The 18,877-nt window shown below is 47.9% G+C and overlaps 3 protein-coding genes across 3 annotated transcripts; 1 reads left to right on the top strand and 2 right to left on the bottom strand.

The window, feature by feature from the left end:
* The first annotated feature begins 7,357 nt into the window (after positions 1 to 7,357).
* Positions 7,358 to 8,286, top strand: LOC125540065. Its single transcript, XM_048703641.1, has 2 exons — positions 7,358 to 7,606; positions 7,816 to 8,286. The coding sequence occupies exons 1-2, from the start codon at positions 7,409 to 7,411 to the stop codon at positions 7,984 to 7,986; spliced, it is 369 nt and encodes a 122-aa protein (XP_048559598.1). The 5' UTR covers positions 7,358 to 7,408; the 3' UTR covers positions 7,987 to 8,286.
* Positions 8,287 to 9,117: 831 nt separating this feature from the next.
* On the bottom strand, positions 9,118 to 13,576 carry LOC125540064 (glutamine synthetase leaf isozyme, chloroplastic). Its single transcript, XM_048703640.1, has 14 exons — positions 13,274 to 13,576; positions 12,870 to 13,158; positions 12,345 to 12,384; positions 12,035 to 12,138; positions 11,880 to 11,928; positions 11,652 to 11,758; positions 11,482 to 11,569; positions 11,242 to 11,370; positions 11,033 to 11,107; positions 10,669 to 10,722; positions 10,559 to 10,596; positions 10,003 to 10,162; positions 9,848 to 9,908; positions 9,118 to 9,592 (listed from the first exon to the last, which is right to left on the bottom strand). The coding sequence occupies exons 2-14, from the start codon at positions 13,106 to 13,108 to the stop codon at positions 9,453 to 9,455; spliced, it is 1,284 nt and encodes a 427-aa protein (XP_048559597.1). The 5' UTR covers positions 13,109 to 13,158; positions 13,274 to 13,576; the 3' UTR covers positions 9,118 to 9,452.
* Positions 13,577 to 14,086: 510 nt separating this feature from the next.
* LOC125540063 lies at positions 14,087 to 17,264 on the bottom strand. The gene is made up of 4 exons (XM_048703639.1): positions 16,909 to 17,264; positions 16,574 to 16,807; positions 14,933 to 16,144; positions 14,087 to 14,840 (listed from the first exon to the last, which is right to left on the bottom strand). Exons 1-4 carry the CDS (start codon positions 17,166 to 17,168, stop codon positions 14,216 to 14,218), a joined length of 2,331 nt encoding a protein of 776 aa, XP_048559596.1. The 5' UTR covers positions 17,169 to 17,264; the 3' UTR covers positions 14,087 to 14,215.
* Positions 17,265 to 18,877: the final 1,613 nt, after the last annotated feature.

Genomic DNA, 18,877 nt, shown 5'->3' with positions numbered 1-18,877 from the left:
TACTAGGATCGGTTGATCGTGAAGACGTATCAACCGCGTCGTCATAACGCTTCCGCTTACGGTCTACGTGGGTACGTGGACAACACTCTTCCCCTCTCATTTCTATGCATCACCATGATAGATTTTGCGTGTGCGTAGGAAATTTTTGAAATTACTGAGTTCCCCAACACCTCAGTCATGCCGAGGACTGCGAACCTTGTCGGATCTGTCACAGATCAATGGACGTCTTCGTCCCGCCACAAGCCCGAATCGCGTCATCAACACCGAGCACATTAACCAGCTAAGTCGCTTTCATGCTCAAAAACTTTCCGTTTTAAATTTTGTTCGGTTTGACCAAGCATTGTACTTTTTGGCAAAAAGTTGTTTGTGACAAAATTCCTTGTCAAAACTTTGTTTGTGACACACAAATTCAAATACCCTGTTTATTTAGGGGCTTCCTTTATGAAGCATTTCCTCTTGCATATGATTATACTTGTATGGCTTCGTTCCTTGTTCGTGTATTACGCCACAATATGCACCATGTTGACTTAAGTGTTTCGCAAGCTGGGTTGCCTGGCTCCTGTGCTTACCGCTACGTTCCCGATTGTTCGGCTAGGCGGTAAAGGGAGCACCTCTGTGATTGTTACTATCGGGTAATACGAGTCAGTACCTTAGACTGGGTGAAGCCGAAAGCTAGTGCCCTTATTGTTTTCAATCATGGTCGGCACACAATGGAACTCATGAGTGCAAAAAATCTATTGCACAAGTCTCATAGTAACAATGAGCAACCGAAGAAAGGTATCGGTGGGGGTACTATTTTCTTTGAAGATGCTTCTTACACTTCGTCAGTAATATAGCATAAGTTCCCTGAGCGCGCTTTGTCTGTCACAGCCTTATGGCCTGATTGCCTGGTTATCAAAAATATCGTCGATATTCTCGACAGGTGGAGTACATAACACTTTTCGGCCCTTAATCGAAGAGGGAGAAGCCGACGGTCGGTTAAGACACGTTTAAAGTTCAGGTGAACACAGATATGATATAAGTACTTCGGTACATACAAACATTATAAATAAAATTATTTTACCCAAGTCACTTGGGGGCTCTTAAAATTTATATGAGTTGTTTTATAGTAAATGTGTTTTCTTCTTGGTCGTTGCAAAGTCTTTTTCTATCGCTCCTTTTTTGACTCGAGTGTATGGTCAATAACCGGATAGCCTGTCTTCTCTCTCTAAAAGTCGCTCGATTTTAGTTTGCTAAACTGACCTCGGAGAAGTACTCCGCCTTTGGGATAAGGAGCCTGAAGCCGTAGGCTGACCCGCTTGAAGTCTTGAGATCGGATGTGTCATGTTAAAGCACGCCAGAAGCACAATTTTTTCCAATTTTTGGATTGGCACCGAACACTTGATCTTGTTCGGATGTCAAGTTTTTACTGACGTTTTTTGGTTTTCCAAGCTTATGGCACTTTTAAACTATTTGTGTGTTTCCAACATAAGTCTCGCAGTGCAACTCCGGACACCTTTAGAGATTCGGTAAAGACATTCTCGGATATTGCTATATATGCATCGGTTTCAAATTGTGTCTTTGGTCAAATAGTTGGGTTGCCCAGCTCCTGTGCTTGCCTCCTACGTTCCGCTTTGTTCGGCTAGGTGTGCAAAGGGAGAACCACTGCGATTGTGCTTCCAGCTCGCATGGTTAAGCACCTCAGTGGAGAAAGCCGAAAACTGACTCTCACAATAAGCATAAATTGGTTAGCGATCCTATGACTATGTTAAATGACGGGTCGTTCATAACATTGGCCGAAGTGTTTATGACTTGACCTCGGCTGTCGCTGAACACTAACCAGGGGCTCGTAGCTAGCTTCCCCAGTTTAAAACTCCTATGACTAAGTGAAAGTTATAAAGCCCGCATATCTGATTGCCTCATTTTCGCTAACACAACCGCCTTCGGGCACCGAGACGTCGGCTAAGGGTTGTCTTGTTATTGCGGAGACACCCTGCGTAGTATCTACAAAGGGGTAGAAGCCGATGATGGGTCACTTTCAACTGATAAATGGTAGCAACGGAGTCAAAATAAACATATCATCGTCATTTGTATTTAATACACAAGGGCCGCCTTCCGTAATCATCGTTATAAAGCCATAAATATGCATCAATTTGACTTAAGATTTTTGCCAAGCTGGGTTGCCTGACTCCTGTGCTTACCCCTACGTTCCCGATTGTTCCGCTAGGCGGTAAAGGGAGCACCTCTGTGATTGTTACTACCGGGTCATCCGAGTTAGTACCTCAGACTGGGTGAAGCCGAAAGCTAGCGATCTTAAAGGATCACATTGGTCAGCAACGACGGAAGTGAAAATTTTGGTTCATTAATACCATAGAGTTCGGGAACTTTCCCCGAACTAAATCCTCAATATTTTCCTCCCACATTGATCGGAGGTGAGGTTTCATGATCATGATAAGCATGACGACCCAATGAAAGGAACCGATAGCGGGACTATTTTCCTTGGAAGATGTTTCTTACATTAAGTAATATAACATATCTCGCAGCGTACCTTTGTTTTTCAAACCGTATGACTAGATTGCCTTGTTTGTCGTAAATCTTTGCTCTCATGAAGGCTTTATAAAGAAGGACAAACACTCCTTGGCTGCTGGCCGAGGAGGTGGAAGCCGATAGTCGGTCAACAAAGTTTTGTACAATGCGAATCCAAGCATTAATGATGTAAAATACTTGGATACATAAGATCATAAATTGCGAGTAAAGTCAATTTATTGCAGCTCATCTTTTAAAGACCAAGCGAGCAACTTACATAAAGCTCTCCTAAATCCAAAATGGCATTGATTTCCTATCTATTAAGCCCCTTGGGGTCAACCTTGGCGAGCCCAGCTTTCGCTGGCTCTAGCTCCTTTAAGAGATCTTTATTCTCTTTTCGAGAAGTTTGTGTTAAACACAACAAAAAAATTCACACGGATATCGATCCTTAATTCGGCCACCCGTGCCCACATTAAGGCTCGGGGGCTATTGGGCTTCGCGCTCATTATTTATAAATATTAAAGGGGGACATCGATCCCCTAATCTGGTGTTGCCACCCGACCAGTGTCTCGGGGGCTACTGCGTTGCTGTTCAGTGCAGAAAATTCAAAGTGCTTAGTGTTCGGCTTGATCGAACTATGGGCAAACGCGTCTTCGGACAACAATAGGTACCATCTGGACCTATCTGGCGTCAAGTTAATATATTGCGGCAACTTCTCAAAACCCTCTCTCAAGGGCCCATTCGCCGATCACTATTATCTCTAATATATTATACTGCGTTTCTATTCCTACGTATGTTGCCGAGCTAGGAGTTGATCCTCAGGCCGATTTCGCAAATCGACCTGAGTCTCAGGGGCTACCGGGATCAGCAGTTTTATGTTTTCCTTCAGGTGCACCTCGGGTTTAGACCAACACACACCTTAAGGGCTACCGGATATACATATACTGGCTATATATCTCAGTAGAGAGTAAATTGCACCAATCAAAAATATTCACAAAAATCAGCCCGCGGTCAGGGTGGTGCACCACCTCGGAAGCAGTCCGACATAAAAGCTCGGGCGCCAGTGGATGGCTCCATAGAGGGCATTTCCGGCATTAAGCTCGGCTGAATTCGTTCAATCTTTTAAAAGACCAAGGTAGTTTACGACACCTCGGACGCTGACCATCGTTGGAGCTCGGAAGTGGTCCGGCATAAAGCCCGGATTCGAATGGCTCGTTCCATAGAGAACTTTTCAGCGTTAAACTCGGATAACCTCCTTCAAAATTTTTCAAGCCAAGGTCATCTATGACACATCGGATATAGTCTGGCATTGGAGCTCGGATATAGTCCAGCATTGGTGCTCGGCTGCAAAAGATATCTCGAATGCAGTCCGACGTTGGAGCTCGGATGCAAGAGGACACCGCCGCACGGGAACAACTTCAAACCCGACGTGTGGCGTGAAAAATAATCCTAAGGCATTGATAAAGGCCGAGAACTTAAAGGGGCTCCTCAGATACCCGATGTGTAAACACTTCGGATTCACTTCGGCGATCCTCAAGATCGAAGACGAGAAGATTTGTTGAACCAGTTTTCAAGACCGACGACCGAAGATGAAGAACAGTTCGGAAGGATCGAGGAGCGTCCCCAACTTGAAGACCGGTTCAGGGGGCTACTGACGGTGTCGGACTAGGGGGTACTCACCACATCCTGTCCTGACCAGGTGGATCGGGCCGAGGACCCCCATGGCGTTTCACTCATGGGCCACTTCGGGCAGCCCATGCCGCATACAAGGAGTATTCCACAAGACTTGGTGATCAAGACAAGGACTCCTCTCCACCAACGTATTCGGCTAGGACTCTTGTTATCCTAAGCCTCTGGTGCATTATATAAGCCAAGGCCAGGCTAGTCGATAGATTATTATGACAATCATACAAGCTAGACTTCTAGGATTTAACCATTACGATCTCGTGGTAGATCAACTCTTGTATTCATCAAGATCAATCAAGCAGGAAGTAGGGTATTACCTCCATAGAGAGGGCCTGAACCTGGGTAAATATCGTGTCCCCTGTCTCCTGTTACCATCGACCTTAGACGCACAGTTCGAGACCCCCTACCCCAGATCCGCCGGTTTTGACACCGACAACATCTCCCCATGTGCTCTCAGACATCCGTAGGTACTCGTCCCATGAATCAGCGGCCATACCATATGCAAGCATCCGGAGTGTAGTTGTGCTCTTCTTGTAACTAGAGAAGCCAATTGTTCCCACGACATCCTTTAGGATGAAGTAGTCATCGTAGGACCAGACACCATGGTACAAACGATCGAAGACAGTCTTGCGCATCCAAAAACTCTGACGAAAATGGTCAACAAATAGTGTATCGGGGGCAAAGTAGTCAACCATAAGTGTCAAATGCCCACACGCCCTATTGCGGTTGAGCACTCGATGACCCTTGATCAAACCCTTGAAATTGAGAACATGCTCCTTCGCACGCTCGGCATCTTCAAGGACTGCCTGCATCATCGCCATCTCATCGGAGTACTACTCAACATAATGCTCGTATATGTACTCCAAATCGGAATTCATTAAGGGACAATTGTTTTCAGCTCCGGCGATTCATCAAACAGTTGCCGAGCACGGTAGAGGATGGTACCTGGGGGCGGTTAGAAGACAGGGGGTTGAACGGAGACGGAGGAGAAGTGGCAAGAGCCCTGATGGAGCGCTAGAGGTGACGGAGACACAGATTTCTGGCAAGGGTGTGGCATAGTGGCCGGGGTGGTGGAGTGACGGCGGCGCAAAAGAGAAAGAACGAAGGATAGAAAATGGGGAGGATGGAGTCGTGGGGTCCGGGAAGGGTTTTTGGTGGGCCTGGGGTGTCGGATTCCTATGTCTCGCGAGTCCGGACTCCCGCAAAGCTTCCCCACTTTTGTCTCCATTTTGCAGGAGAAACTGCGTCCGGACCGATGCAGACCCGCGTTGGATGGCTCCCGTGGTCCGGACGGATGTGGGCAGTTTGCGGGTCTACCTTGGAGATGCCCTTAGTCCCTATATATATGGATGGAGGAAGTAGTACTAATGTGTTTCGATATCAGGGCCCTGCGCAGTTACCGGATATCTTTTTTTAGGGCTATAGCTAAGCTTTATTGATTATAGTCCACATGAAGTGGTACACAAAAGGGATCATGGGAATGGATGAACCATAAATGTCACCCCTAATCAAGAGTGTTTGAAAACTTAACTAACTATCTCCATCAGTGTTTGATGCCCAACCTTCAAAAATAAACTTACAACTAACTATCATACCTTCCATTTTTCTAAGTTTTCCCCACCTATTTTCTTGTACAAATATTCATGGATTACTACAGCTCCATCTGCAACTCCACCGCACCATATACCACATGTAACTTCTCAATGTTGAAATATGTGTATTCTCACCCAGAGGTGATCATACAATATTTTGCTTTCCCTCGCGCGTAGGTGCTTAGGCCAACATTTTCCTCCCCTCCAAGCTCCATTGATTAGACCATAGATTCGCCACCCCCCTAACCTGCCGCTCCTATGGCTGGTGGCGGGTAGGAGAATCACGGTGCCTCGATTCTAGCTAGTAGTTTAGGTTAGGGTCTTTTGGTCCTCGGGGGAGCGGCGCTCGGACAGATGGTGGCGATTCATCTTCGAGCTGGTATTCAGAGCCTCGATCCTCCTCAAATTTGTGCATCGGGACAGAGTCGACAGAGATCTGGCGTAGATTCCTCGTTGTCTCCTTTGGGGGGAGGGGGTAAGGGAGAGAATAGGGTTTCTTGTTTGTACGTGCACAAAAGGCGGGATATGTTTCAGGCACTTTAGATCAATTCAAGAGTCCAACCACTACAACTGCGGTTCCAAGGTGGGGCGTTGATCTTAAGCAGCCCTAGGAAAAAGGCTCGAAGCTTGCGAGCTAAGCAAGTAGCTCGCGCCTTGGCTCGAATCCTCTCGAACTCAAATAATAACTAGTCGAGCCAACCTTTAGTTTAAGATCGTTTATAGACCGAGTTAAACGAGCCAATTTCACGAGTACTCATGTAACTCGTTAGACTCGGTACAAAAGATCAGCCACTCAACTCCCTGCGTCCTAGGCGCACAACACAAGGCTCAACCGGCCGAGAGACTCATACATCGCACGCGACTATTTCTCTCCTTCCATCCCCAGTGAAGTTATAGATGACCGATTCCCCTCTTGTCTTCTCTGTTTCTTTTACCTGTGAAACGCGATGGCGGCGGTACCGTGTGTATGCCGCAACCCCACCTCTTCGGCCAGCGGCCTGCGCTTCTGAGGTGCGTGCGTCGGACACTCCCCGGCAACACTGCTCATCTCCTCCTTATCTTCCTTTAGTTCCTCTACTACTGATCTATGCTTGCATTCTTCTGTCTGACTTGTTGATGTTACCGAAGCTCGTACATACTTACAATTGTTTATGAACATTGTACATGCTCAACATGTACATGTTACATTCCCAAGTAATCGTTTTTATCATATTTGTAAGATTTTTTGTTCGTATCTTTAACAAGCTTATAACAAGCTAAACGAGCCAGCTTGCGAGTTATACAAGTCGAGCCAATCTTGGATTTGACCTCGTTATAGTAACGAGTCGAGTCGAGCTACCTCGTTAACGAAACGAGCCGGCTCGACTCAGCTCAAATTCCATCCCTAATCCTTAGGGACAAGGAATACTTTTTGACTGTTATCGACAATGTCATGCCGACTCCAAGCCGATTACGACATTTTTTCTTCAAATGGGGCCTAGTTTGCAAATATGCCTAAGCCGAGGTGCCATTATGCATTTTGTGCAACCCTCGCCGATGTGTGTCTGGTAAAGACACCGATGAGAGAGCGTTCTACAAGAGCTTCCTCCTCTCCATTATTGTCAGCTGCCACAGGCACCACCACCATGGAAAAGCTGCTCACCGTAGTGTGTGTTTCAAGCCTTCTTCTAGCCACTCTCGCGGACGATGCCTCCTCCAGATCTTCTCTTCAGCACCCCTCCCCGGACAGTCTACAAGGTCGTGTTCTAGGTCGCAGAGGCAGAGAGGAACCGGCACACCACCACCATTACCGGCGTGAAGGCGACCACGAGGAGCAGCATGAGGTCAGTTCATTTTGCCCCCACCAAGAAATTCAGAGACCCCAAAACAGAGTTTCCCGTGTAATTTGAGCAGAGACTCTGCAGCTGTTATTCAGCTGTGTGCCTGTCTCTGAACGAAGCACGCACCATTTTCTGCTCAGAAGAAATTTGTTTTGTTCAGAAGAAAATGTATGGCACCATCAGAGTTTTTTGACGACGAAGCACAAGTGCAGGTTGTGCCTATGGGAGTGGAGAGTGTTGAAGAGAGGAGGAAGGCGGGCTGGAGGAACGAGGACGAGGAGGCGGTTGCGACGGAAGGGCTGATCTCCAGCGCGGACTACAGCGGCGTGGCCATGCACGGCCACAGCTCCCCGCCGGCGCACAAAAAGCACCCCAGGCCATAGGCCTTCCGCCTCCGGATATTATTCAGCTCGTGTGTAATCTTGTCCGGTTCAGTTTCCAGTTCTTTGTGCCTTTAGCAAAGTAAGTAGGCCGGTTTCACGGAATTGGGGTATCGGGAGCTCCTCGCCGTCTCTGTAAAAGATGCCAAGTCCACGATTTTATATGGATCTTCGTTAAAAAGAAAAATCGAGATACATAGTTGTGCCTTTGTTGCTTGAGGCCGGGATGGGTGTGTACTCATTGTGCTTGTATCCCCTTGATGCTTCATTTCAAATTAATAAAATACACCCTTTATCGGAAAATTACTTGTGCCTTTGTTGATTCAGTAGCTGTTTGTTGGGGGTTGGCTCCGGGCGGCACTCGATGATCCGTGGGGTGCACCGTGCACCCAGCAGGTTCAACACCACCAAACGCAGAACGCACGGCACAGGCACTCCACATACATAGGGCAAAGCACGGTGAAGTGTGCACGGGTGGGAAACCTGGGAGCCATGGCAGCCAAAATCAGTAGGCGTTTCAGATAGCAGCTTCTTCACTACTTTTCTATCAAGTTCAGTATCTGCAGCAGGGCACGCTCGCTGTGCGCTCCGTGCGTTCAGGGAGCAGGCCAGCTGCACGACTTCGTCCGTGGGATGGCACAGGCATTGTGGAGTCAGCTGCAAGCTATGCAGCAGCACGGCACGATCTGTTTTACTGAATAAAAGGAAAAGAAGAACAGGAAAGCAGCAGAACTTTGTGCTACACGATTCCTTGTCTCATTTCTTCAGACTGTGCTCGAGCTGAGAGACAGAGAAAGAGAGGGCAGTCCGGCAACAGAGCGACCATCTGCAAACGGAGCGCCCTCCTCCACAGTGGTCATAGCGGCGTCTGGCAGCCTGGGGACACTGAGATCTACAAACGGCCCAAGTTTTCCTTTCGAGCAACAGGCAAGAGCTCTGTCTTTTCATTAAGAAGAAGATAAGCTAACTTGGTCAGAGCCCATTGATTTCTGTATTGATTCACGGATCAAGAGAGATCGTGGATATCAGACAACACTCAGAAAGAACTATCAAGATGGCCGAAAACCGATACGCCTGCGACAAGCGCACACGCCAGGCCCAAAGGCTGCGCACCAATTGAGCAGACAGGCCAAGTTGAAAGAACAAAAATCAATTGAGCAGACAGGCCCAAAGGCTGCGCACCAATTGAGCAGACACGCCGGGCCCAAAGGCTGCGCACCAAACGTAGTTCTCCGAATGGACTCAGGTACAGTGATTGTACAGACCCAACAATTGTACAGACCCAACAGATCAAATGGACTCAGTTCAAGCGAAAAAACATGCGGAGCGGTTCTACAAACCGTGAAGATTTTGTACAGACAGTGCCCCGACGAAACCACAGGATCAACAAGAATGGACGACGGACGAACGGTCTCGCCACCGCCGATTTATTTTCTTTTCCCCAGAAGAATTCGGCCTTTTCAGGTCCTTCATACCTTCAGCGCCAGCTTCTTGGCAGCGAGGGCCTCCGCCTCGAGGGTCGGCTCCCACAGGATCGTGGTCTCGGCCAGCAGCGCCGTCACGGTGTACGGGTCCATGTTCGACGCCGGGCGACGGTCCTCCAGGTATCCTGTTGGGCAACAAGGTATCGTTTACAGTTCAAAGATGCAGATTACCAAGCTACGGCACATAGGTGCCAGCAGACTACCAGTATAATATATGCAAGAGGTTTATTTGAATTTTATTTGGGTTGTCATAATTCCTTTTCTGCTCCGCAAGAATTAGGCTTGCCCAATGTACTTGAGTTTTATTTGGGACATCATAATTCTTTTTCTGCATTCCCAACCATTGCAATTAGTTTTGCAGAACAAGGGGGAGCAAATACCTTTGCCCTTTGCCTCGGTCTCTCGGCCCACACGAATAGAGCAGCCACGGTTCGCAACACCCTGATAAACAAAGTGTTTTGATTAGCACACCATGTAAATAAACAGGAAGGAAAACACAACTAATATAGAAAGAAAAGGTTTGCTCCACCCATACCCATGAGAAGTCTGAAATGCTAGCTGTCTCGTGTAGCCCTGTCAACCTCCGCTCGTTTCCTTCACCATATGCGGCTATGTGCAAGTCATGGCGAAGTGAAAGGTTCAGGATTGCCTTCTTGATCACGTCGAAACCTCCATCTTCGCGCATGCTCAGTGTACTACATTTGCAACAACAAGAAAAGATTGTTGTTTCTCACTCGCAAATTAAGGACAAGCTGTATCAACCAATTGAGAAAACTACTCCATAAGTTAGAAATGAAGTGTAGTAAATACATGTCTATTCTGAATAACAGTTGATAACAATTTAAAAAATAATCAACACTGCACATTCAGGCCCTGTTTGAAATACCTTAGTATTTGAAGGAACATTGTCTGTTAGTATCAGCATATGTTTTCTTCCCACAAAATCTCCATTGTATTTACTTCAATACAGCTATAATAGGTTTTCTGATGTTTATTTAATATATACAGGTTTCTCAAAAAAAATACACACGGCAAGATATAATTGTAGAAGTTATGCAGGATAAATAAATATTAACAGAAAAAAGTGGAACCTGTAATTTGTGTGGCAGCCAGCTCCATTCCAGTCACCCTACATAAGATCAATCTTCAGATTACCAAGTTCTAATATATAAATTGCTACAAACATCTTATAGGAATATACCTGGATTGGTTTTGGGTCAAGGGTGAGCACCACACCAGCTTGCTCCGTGATTCTCTGATTACAGTGAGTAGGATGATAATTAGAAGTGCTTACCAATGGGAAAATTGATAACAGCAAAAGGATGATCACTTGGTCAGTTATCGGATCTGATGTTTTAGTGAAAACTGGTTTTATGGTATTTAAGAAGGGAATTCTTCAGGGTGTCAGAATAAATCATAAACTCACAGCACATGCACCTACCGAGTCTACGATAATGTAACAAACCAGTCGACTTTTTAACCATATTCTCATAAATAAGAGCAAAAAAAACCAAAGTTCTATGATATCAGGCCATCACGGAACAATGGATAATTGTTCGAAGTACCTCGAGAATGTATCTTGAAGCCCATATGTGGTCTCCCGCATCAATACCAACGCTAGGTCCAACCTGGTACTCCCACTGCATGAATACAGGTTGTGAATTTTCACTTATTAAACAGTTCGATTTTCTTTTAAAAGAAGAGGTCAAAAACATCACACTGATTCACACATAACAAGAATAATACATGCACCCATATAAATACGGAGGCATACCTGACCAGGCATGACCTCCCCGTTTGTTCCACTGATTTCAATTCCCGCGTAAAGGCAGGCCTTGTAGTGAGCATCGGATATGTCACGGCCAAATGACTTGTCTGATCCTACGGCGCAGTAGTATGGACCCTGCAACATTTCAGCACAAATATTACTACTCGGTTGTGTTTAATGAAGTGTATATTTCAGTTAGCCTGAGATTAATTGTCATCTGGTAAATCAAGCCTCTTGATGCAGTACCTGGGGGCCAGGGTACCCTCCAACAGGCCAGCCAAGAGGCCAGTTCACATCCCTCTGCATCAGAGTGTACTCCTGTTCGATTCCAAACCTAGAAAAGCAAATGTTTCAACTTCGTGTGCAAACAATAGCAGGCTTTTATATAGGCAGAGGTTCTCAAATGCACTAGTTACCATGGCACTTGTGCAGTGACCTTGGGGTCACTGAAGATTTGTGCAGCCATGTGTCGCTTGTTAGTAGGGATGGGTTCCCCTTGTGGCGTGTAGGTGTCACAGATAACCTGAAAAAACCAAATCCCGTATTAACTAACATGCCAAAATACACATGTAACCAGTAAAAGTGACCACTACTATTAATCATTTATTCATGATTAGCATAAAGCACGTCCAGATGAAAGGTACCAGGATGTTGTTGCCTCCTCGGAATGGGTCCTTGAATATGGCCTGTGGGCTGAAAGCAGGACAGAAAAACATGAACAGAGTTAGCAAAAGCCAAAATCCAGAATACTCTGTATGTGCAAGGCTGAAGAACACATGGACAGCAATTTCCCCCTTACTATAGAATGACTTCACTGTCTTCTCCAGGAGCCTGCCCGGTGCTCGATCCGTCATAATTCCATTTGGGTAGCTCTGACGGGTCCTCCACTGGCTTCGAAATCGTCTGAAACAGTAGCATTGCATTTTCTTGTCAGCAGCAAAAATAGAAAGTAGAGCAAACAGTACTCCGCAGTGAACTGCTCATCCCCTAAAACTTCTGGAGAAAATGATGGCTGCTCATCCCTATAAGAACGCTACAGAGCGAGTACAAAGTATGTATGCAAGGAAACATCGATAACTGTGATGACCATCACGCTATCGAACGCGTACCCTTGATTTGCTTCTGAGGTCAATTCCAGATCCTCCAACCCTGCAGAATGCGAAGAGAGAAAGAAAAGAGAAAAGGTCAGTTTTGTTAACAGTAAAATGCTACTAGAAACATAATAGTGGTGCATGCCATGCCATGACAGGATCGACTCCTGGTTGCACCCCAAAAGTGGGGTGTCCAGTCCCCTGCATCTTATTCAAGTGCCGGAACTAAAAAGGCAAAAGCAGTGAGTGAGTCGTCACAAATCACCCACCAGGCCTTGAAAGCTTTTCCTAATATTAGCAGTGAGTATCGACTTTAAGGGTGCAAATCCGCACTGCACTGCTCCCTCCGTGCTAATCTAATCTAATCTAGTGTAATCCCGTGAAAGTGCCGTCTTGGCCTATCCCAAGGTGCTACTACCACAGTAGTACCACTGTGCTCTCATGGAAGTCAATCAATCAATCTATGGAAGCGAAGATTGATGCGCCTGACGAGAAAACAGCGGCGACATTTGCGGCGAAGGGCGCGTAGCAGTGCGCGCGTACCAGATGTACTCGGCGATGATCTTGTCGGTGAAGGGCGTGGTGTCCATGTCGAGCAGCTGCTGCATCCTCTGGATGACGCCGGTGGTCTCCGGGCCGAGGGCCAGCACCTTGAAGCCGGAGGTGGCGCGGGCGGTCCTCCTGACGCCCCACACCCTGCCCGCGGGCTGCCTCGCCGGGACGGCCGACCTGCCCCGCACGCCCACCTGGCACTGCATCGCCGGCACCACCGCCTGCGCCATCGCCGCTACTTACTTACTTACTCCGTCGCCGCCTTCCCCTTCAGCGCTAGCTGATCAACCAAACCAAAGCAGCGCCATTGCCGTCGATCAGCGAATGAACGCAACAGAGATTGAAGAAGCCGGGTGCTCCAAGAAGCATTGCATCGAGGAGTCCGCGGCACTCACCAGAGAGACGGACAAGGACGCGGACGAGACGAGGGAGGAGAGGATGGAGGGAAGGGGAGGCGACCTTGCGAGATCGCGCTGGAAATATTATTTATGGGAGCGGAGGCCGGTGGTACAAGTAATTTAGATTGCGGGGGAGATTCTAGTGGCCGCGGCGCGGGCAGTGGCATCTGGCTCTTGATTAGGCGATAGGGCTCTGGGTGGACGAGATTTGAGGCGCCCCTTGCAGCCGCACCGGAGGCAAACCGGGCCAGAAACCAAGCGCCGTCTGCCCAAAGAAGGCACACACATCTCGGATAGAGTTTACAATGTTCCTTCCCTCTGGCTCCGGATATGAAATGAAAGATGCGGCTGCCTCTCCTTGTCACGTCCGTCTCCCGCCCCAGCCCAAGCGACCTCTCCAACCAAACCCAGGCAGATGCATCAGAGCGGAGCAAGACCTGCACTGCACCGCAACGCAAGCAAACTATGTGCTGTGCGGCGTGCGTGTCTCATTGACCCCGGGGGCAATAATTGGGGGTGTAGCCATATAGGATGATGGATGGATGGATGGACTGTCATCCCTTCATCCCCTTTGTCAGGTGCAGCATGTCTTTGCGCCGGGTGGCCTGTCATGGGGGCACCCTAGCTTGGTCCACTTCCAGTCGGGCTGCCCGGTGCCGGGGACGGACGGACTAGCAGTGACACTGTGACAGCGCCCAGCAGCAGCGGTAGCACACATGGGCTGCCTGTACTTTTGGCCCTGCCTTCTTGTGCAAGTGCAACCACACTAGTAGCCTAGCAGGCGAGTTTATCCTACGTCGTAGAACGGCAAAAGTGGAAACCACAAACTACTCCAGGTTGCACGACCGAGTTAACAACCAGTGATGCAACGGTCACCGCCTTCGCAGTGTGTGTACAGGACAAACTGTTCGGCAAAAATGGGGGGGAACTCTGGAGCAGTCACCCTCCATGCTTCCCGTGCAACGCAAGCATGCCCTTGGTGTACCGCGTCCGACCCGCCCGATACAAAACGAGCAGCGCCTCGAACTCGCTGCAAGCGTCGTCGTACATGGCACGCCTACAGAACCTTGACTTGAAATCGGCGAAATCGGCTGAGGCTCGCTCACGATCGGAGCTGAACATGTCAAGAAGCTCTTCCAAGGGCCCCAGGACGTCGCAGAAGTCGATCCTGCTGCTGCGACCGTGCTGCTGCTGCTGCTGTGGGAGATGCCGGAGCCAGCACATCCACTGGAACGGCTCATCGTTCCTCTCCTTGACCGCGAGCTCAACCGACCTCAGCGCATCCTCAAAGCCGCAGTTCCTGTCGATGTTGTCGAGTATCTCGTCGAAGATTGACCTATGGCTGCTTCGGACAGATTTAATGGATGATGGGAGCTTTGCCGCAACCATGCACGTCTTCCTGAGTGTAGGATCCTTGTCCGAGAGCAACCTGATGGCCACATGCAGCAGGAGAGCAAACAATGGAGCTTGTTCTTCCATCCTGGACTCGACAGATCCAGAGCTCCCCACAAGTTTCTGCTCCTCCAACCAGCAGTGAAGAGCAATGTGTGTGAACCCTTCCCACCTGTAACAAAGGTAGAGAAATGGTCAGAAACAGAACCTCTAGACATGCAAGCCAGGAATGCCTTTTATATTTTAGACAGGAAGAATACTCACTCAAAGGGTAGCTCGACCTCGATGGCAAGGGTCAAATGGAGCGAGTAATTGGCGGATGCATTGACTTCAGATTCACCTTCGTCAATGTCAGTGCAAGCCTCGTGCACATGGCCTCTAGGAACATACATTATGTCTCCTTCACGTAAAACTTCCACCCTTCCACCACGATCATCCACCAAGCCATCTAAAGAGTGAAAAGGTTCATATAATCTAGGCAGAATTGACTTTGTATTGGGCCAAATCTTCCATTTCTTGCGTCCAAGTAGTTGCCAAACAAGCACACAGTGGTCATCATAGTGCCGGGCCAGACCTTGAGATCTTGGGGGTGAGTAGTATATGTTGGCCCCTACAGAAGGCTGACCAAATAGATCAGCTAGAGCAGAAGCTATAGCAGCAACCTTTTCAGACCGGAACTCCATGCCACGCAAGGCGATTGAGAAACCATTCCTGATTGCGCCCTTACATTTTTCAACAAATGCAGTTGCATCTGGGAAGACCGTTCCATCATCAAAGAAATGCTCCTCTATCCCAGATCCTGTTGAGGTCTGATCTGGTGTTCTCACGACTCTTACATCTTGCCTATACTTCACAGCAGCACCCAAGGAATCATGAACCTCATCGAGAAAGGAATTTATGTTGAGTTCATCCGAAGCAATAGCAGGGCAAGAAACAAGGTCCTGTATGAATGACTCAATGATAGCATCAGGTGTTCTAAGATCAAAAGCGTTATGCAATGCAGTGAACACAGCATCCCCCTCCAGACCACTTTGTTTCTTCCTGTACAAATAAGGTGAGTTTTCCCAGTACATCAGGGCAAACTTTTCAAAGTCAGATTCCGTTTGTCCAAAAAAGCTTTTTCTGACTTCATCAGGTTCCAGGTGGGCTGGATAAGCAAGATCCATCGAAAGCCTAAAAATAGCTTCAGATATCTCATATGGTCTGCTTTGAAGTTGATCCTTCCCGTTGCTGCAGTCAGCTGATGACTGTAAGAGTCTAACTTTGCTCCATACTTCATACAACAAATGCATAACTTTTCTAACTAGCTCCTGTTGAAGATTGTGTAACTTGTCGACTTTACAGGAGTTCACCATGAGCACCACTGTGTCAATGATCAAGTTCAAACATTTACTTGGCTCTGAAACCCTTGCTTGGCACCCGGTGCTCCCGCCACCGACAGCCCCAGAAATAGATTCTACCTGAGAAAATAGATACCTAAAGGAAATCAATTCCACTGACTGGAGATATTCAGGAAGTACAAGCAAAATAGTATCTCTTTCACCATTAAAACAGACTGCAATGCTAGGCTTCTAGATATAGTCAGAAAATGCAGAGTTAGATTATCATATGACAATAATTGCTGGCTGCATGGTTTTATGCCAAATCACTGCAGTCGCTTAATGTACAGATAGCTTAAGTAGTGAAGATGAAGGTTGGTTTTCACCCTTCTGGAGTTTATTCGCACTTCCACATATTCAAAATCTTCAGTGGGAAAACAGGGTAATGCATGAACACAACGAAAATTCAAGGATATACTACAATTTAAATCACTTTTCACTGGATCTCTGGAAGACGATTCATAGCAATCAGACAAACTAGAAGCTATGTTATGCTTTAACCTAGAACAGCAGGTTGGATGCTCACAATAGCCTCGGCAGAACAGGTGAGCCCGAGAGGTGCTCCCTGCCAATTGAAGACGCCGAGAGGTCCATCACGGCATTGCAGGCAGCCTCGGCCACTCGCTGGCTGCCACTCCCCAATGCCCGCGCCAAGCCACTGGCGATCCCGCCGTCGGATGCCAGCGCCTCGCCGGCCTCCATGGACTGCAGCGCCGCCGCGCCCATCACCTCGCAGCTCAGCGCGGCCACGGAATGCGAGCTGCATCACAAATCGGAAAACAAATTAACTGAGCAGGCTAAGACCGAGAGTGCATTGCTGCGAGAACAGAAAAAAAAAGGAGAGGGCTCCCCTTTCGGTACCTGGAGGTGAGGAGGAGCGGTAGGAGCGCGACCAGGGGTCCGGGGAGAGGGGATAGCGGCGGCGGCGGCGGCGAGCGGGGGAGAAGGCGGCGCAGGAGGCGCGCGGCGGTGGCGGCGGAGGAGGCGCGTTGGTTCGGCCCGGTGGCTGGCGCGACGGCCGCGAGGAGGATGGGGAAGACGTCGCGGTCGAACGAGGCGGCCGCCTCGCCGCCGCTTCTCTTCCTCCTCTTCTTCTTCCTCGCCCCGTCGGGATTCCCCATTCCCGGCGTCTCGCGACGGCTCCTGGCGGAGGCTGCGCGGCGACGGGGATTGCGGAAACGTGAAGCGTTATGCCGTGTTGCCTCTTGGTTGGCGGATACTGTGCTGCCTCGTGAGATTACGCTTTCTTCGAGAGCTGGCTGGTTTCAAGGGTAGCGCCAACGCAGTTGGACCTAAATTCATGGGAAATTACTGATGTTTTACGGACTCCTTCCTAATTACTCCCTTCATTCCATAATATAAGAATGTTTTTGAAATATACTAATGTAAAAAACGCTCTTATATTACGGGACGGGGCTAGTAATTCTCTCTCCCTCTGGATTTCATGGGGTGGGCCTTTCCTTCACCTATTTCCAATCCTGAAGCTAGCTACATGCCAGCCATCCCGTTAATTTCATTGGGAGATCCTCGCATTACTCCTTTTTCAAACATGTCTTCCTTAAACCGAACCAGGCTGGTGAAGTTGGGCATGATGGGAAAGGCGAAACAATACGAGGGCCAGTTCAGAATTGAATTACTTCCTCCGTTTCTAAATACAAGTCTTTGTAGAGATTCCATCATGAACTATATACGAAGCAAAATGAGTGAATCTAGACTTTAAAATGCATCTGCATATATCTACATGTGGTCCATAGTGATCTCTACAAAGACTTATATTTAGGAACAGAGGGAGTAATAATAGTTTAAAGAAGGCACGGAAGCCGGTGAAAAACAATCGATGCATTCAAACTTCAAACCGTACGGGCCGTATTAGACAAATCAACACTATGCTTGCGCAGCGCGTGGAGCAGTTAACAAGCTCAGCCTTTGCGATCATGCCATTTAATTAAGGTTATCCGGCATGTTTTCTATAGTTTATCCTCCAAAGCAGCAGAAAGAAGAGCCCCATCACCATCATTCAGCAGGACACCTACCACACGCGACACCGTGGGCGCCAAGAACACTTACCATTGGCTCTTGTTGCCTATAAAAACCGCCCCTTGCGCTTCTCCCTGTGCACCCGCAGCTCACTCACACACTGCAGTCCATGAAGCCTCGTTAGTTTATCCGATCCAGTAGCCTTCCCTCCCCGTGCCATAGCTTCTTGCAAGCTCTCCTTCCTCCTCCTCCTCTTCTGCATTCGCTTGTGTTTTTGGTCCGATCGCATGAGTTTCAATCGCATGGACCCTTAGTATATATAGATATCGTCTGTTTTGAGTTGCCAATTTGCTGTTGCTAAGTTCGGTTAGTGATGGTGGTATTTTCGTGTGGTTTTTGGCTTGGTTTGGTTTGGAGGACGATGATGGAAACAAACGAAGGCTCGCTCGCCGAACCTAACATGGCTCACTATGCCTTGATGATCAGAAATCGTGATGTGGACTGAGTTCTCCATGCACACACTCATTTTCTTCTTCTTTCTGCTAAGAACACTTCAAAAACTCTGTTTTTTATGGACTTCCTATACCTCTCTGTGATGTCGTTCTTACGGAGAATTGGACCACAATCCATAAGTTTTCCGTTTCAGAAATTTGCAGGGACTGCATGGGGTGGATAAAAAACTATCGAAAAAAACTACTCCTCGGCTTTTATTCCGCCTGCTTTTGTTTGTGAAAATAAATCTGCTTGAACAGATCCCTGCGATTCATGGCGATGCGGTCAATTCTTAAAAAAAAAGATGCTAATTGTGATCCTCAAAAAATATCTTTATGTGATCAAAGATACTCAACCTTTT

This window comes from Triticum urartu, chromosome 2, assembly GCF_003073215.2.
Source record: "Triticum urartu cultivar G1812 chromosome 2, Tu2.1, whole genome shotgun sequence".
Taxonomy (NCBI): domain Eukaryota; kingdom Viridiplantae; phylum Streptophyta; class Magnoliopsida; order Poales; family Poaceae; genus Triticum; species Triticum urartu.
The sequence above is the reverse complement of the archived record's forward strand: the minus strand, read 5'-3'. Positions and strand labels throughout refer to the sequence as shown.

Excerpts from the sequence above, each read along its gene's own strand:
- LOC125540065 (XM_048703641.1), top strand. The coding sequence starts at position 7,409 with ATGGAAAAGCTGCTCACCGTAGTGTGTGTTTCAAGCCTTCTTCTAGCC. Across the intron at positions 7,607-7,815 it reads ACCACGAGGAGCAGCATGAG|GTTGTGCCTATGGGAGTGGA; the intron begins GTCAGTTCATTT and ends GCACAAGTGCAG.
- LOC125540064 (XM_048703640.1), bottom strand. The coding sequence starts at position 13,108 with ATGGCGCAGGCGGTGGTGCCGGCGATGCAGTGCCAGGTGGGCGTGCGG. Across the intron at positions 11,570-11,651 it reads GTCACTGCACAAGTGCCATG|GTTTGGAATCGAACAGGAGT; the intron begins GTAACTAGTGCA and ends TTGCTTTTCTAG. Across the intron at positions 9,909-10,002 it reads GCATTTCAGACTTCTCATGG|GGTGTTGCGAACCGTGGCTG; the intron begins GTATGGGTGGAG and ends TTTGTTTATCAG.
- LOC125540063 (XM_048703639.1), bottom strand. The coding sequence starts at position 17,168 with ATGGGGAATCCCGACGGGGCGAGGAAGAAGAAGAGGAGGAAGAGAAGC. Across the intron at positions 16,145-16,573 it reads CCTGTTCTGCCGAGGCTATT|GTATCTATTTTCTCAGGTAG; the intron begins GTGAGCATCCAA and ends GATTTCCTTTAG. Across the intron at positions 14,841-14,932 it reads GAGGTCGAGCTACCCTTTGA|GTGGGAAGGGTTCACACACA; the intron begins GTGAGTATTCTT and ends CCTTTGTTACAG.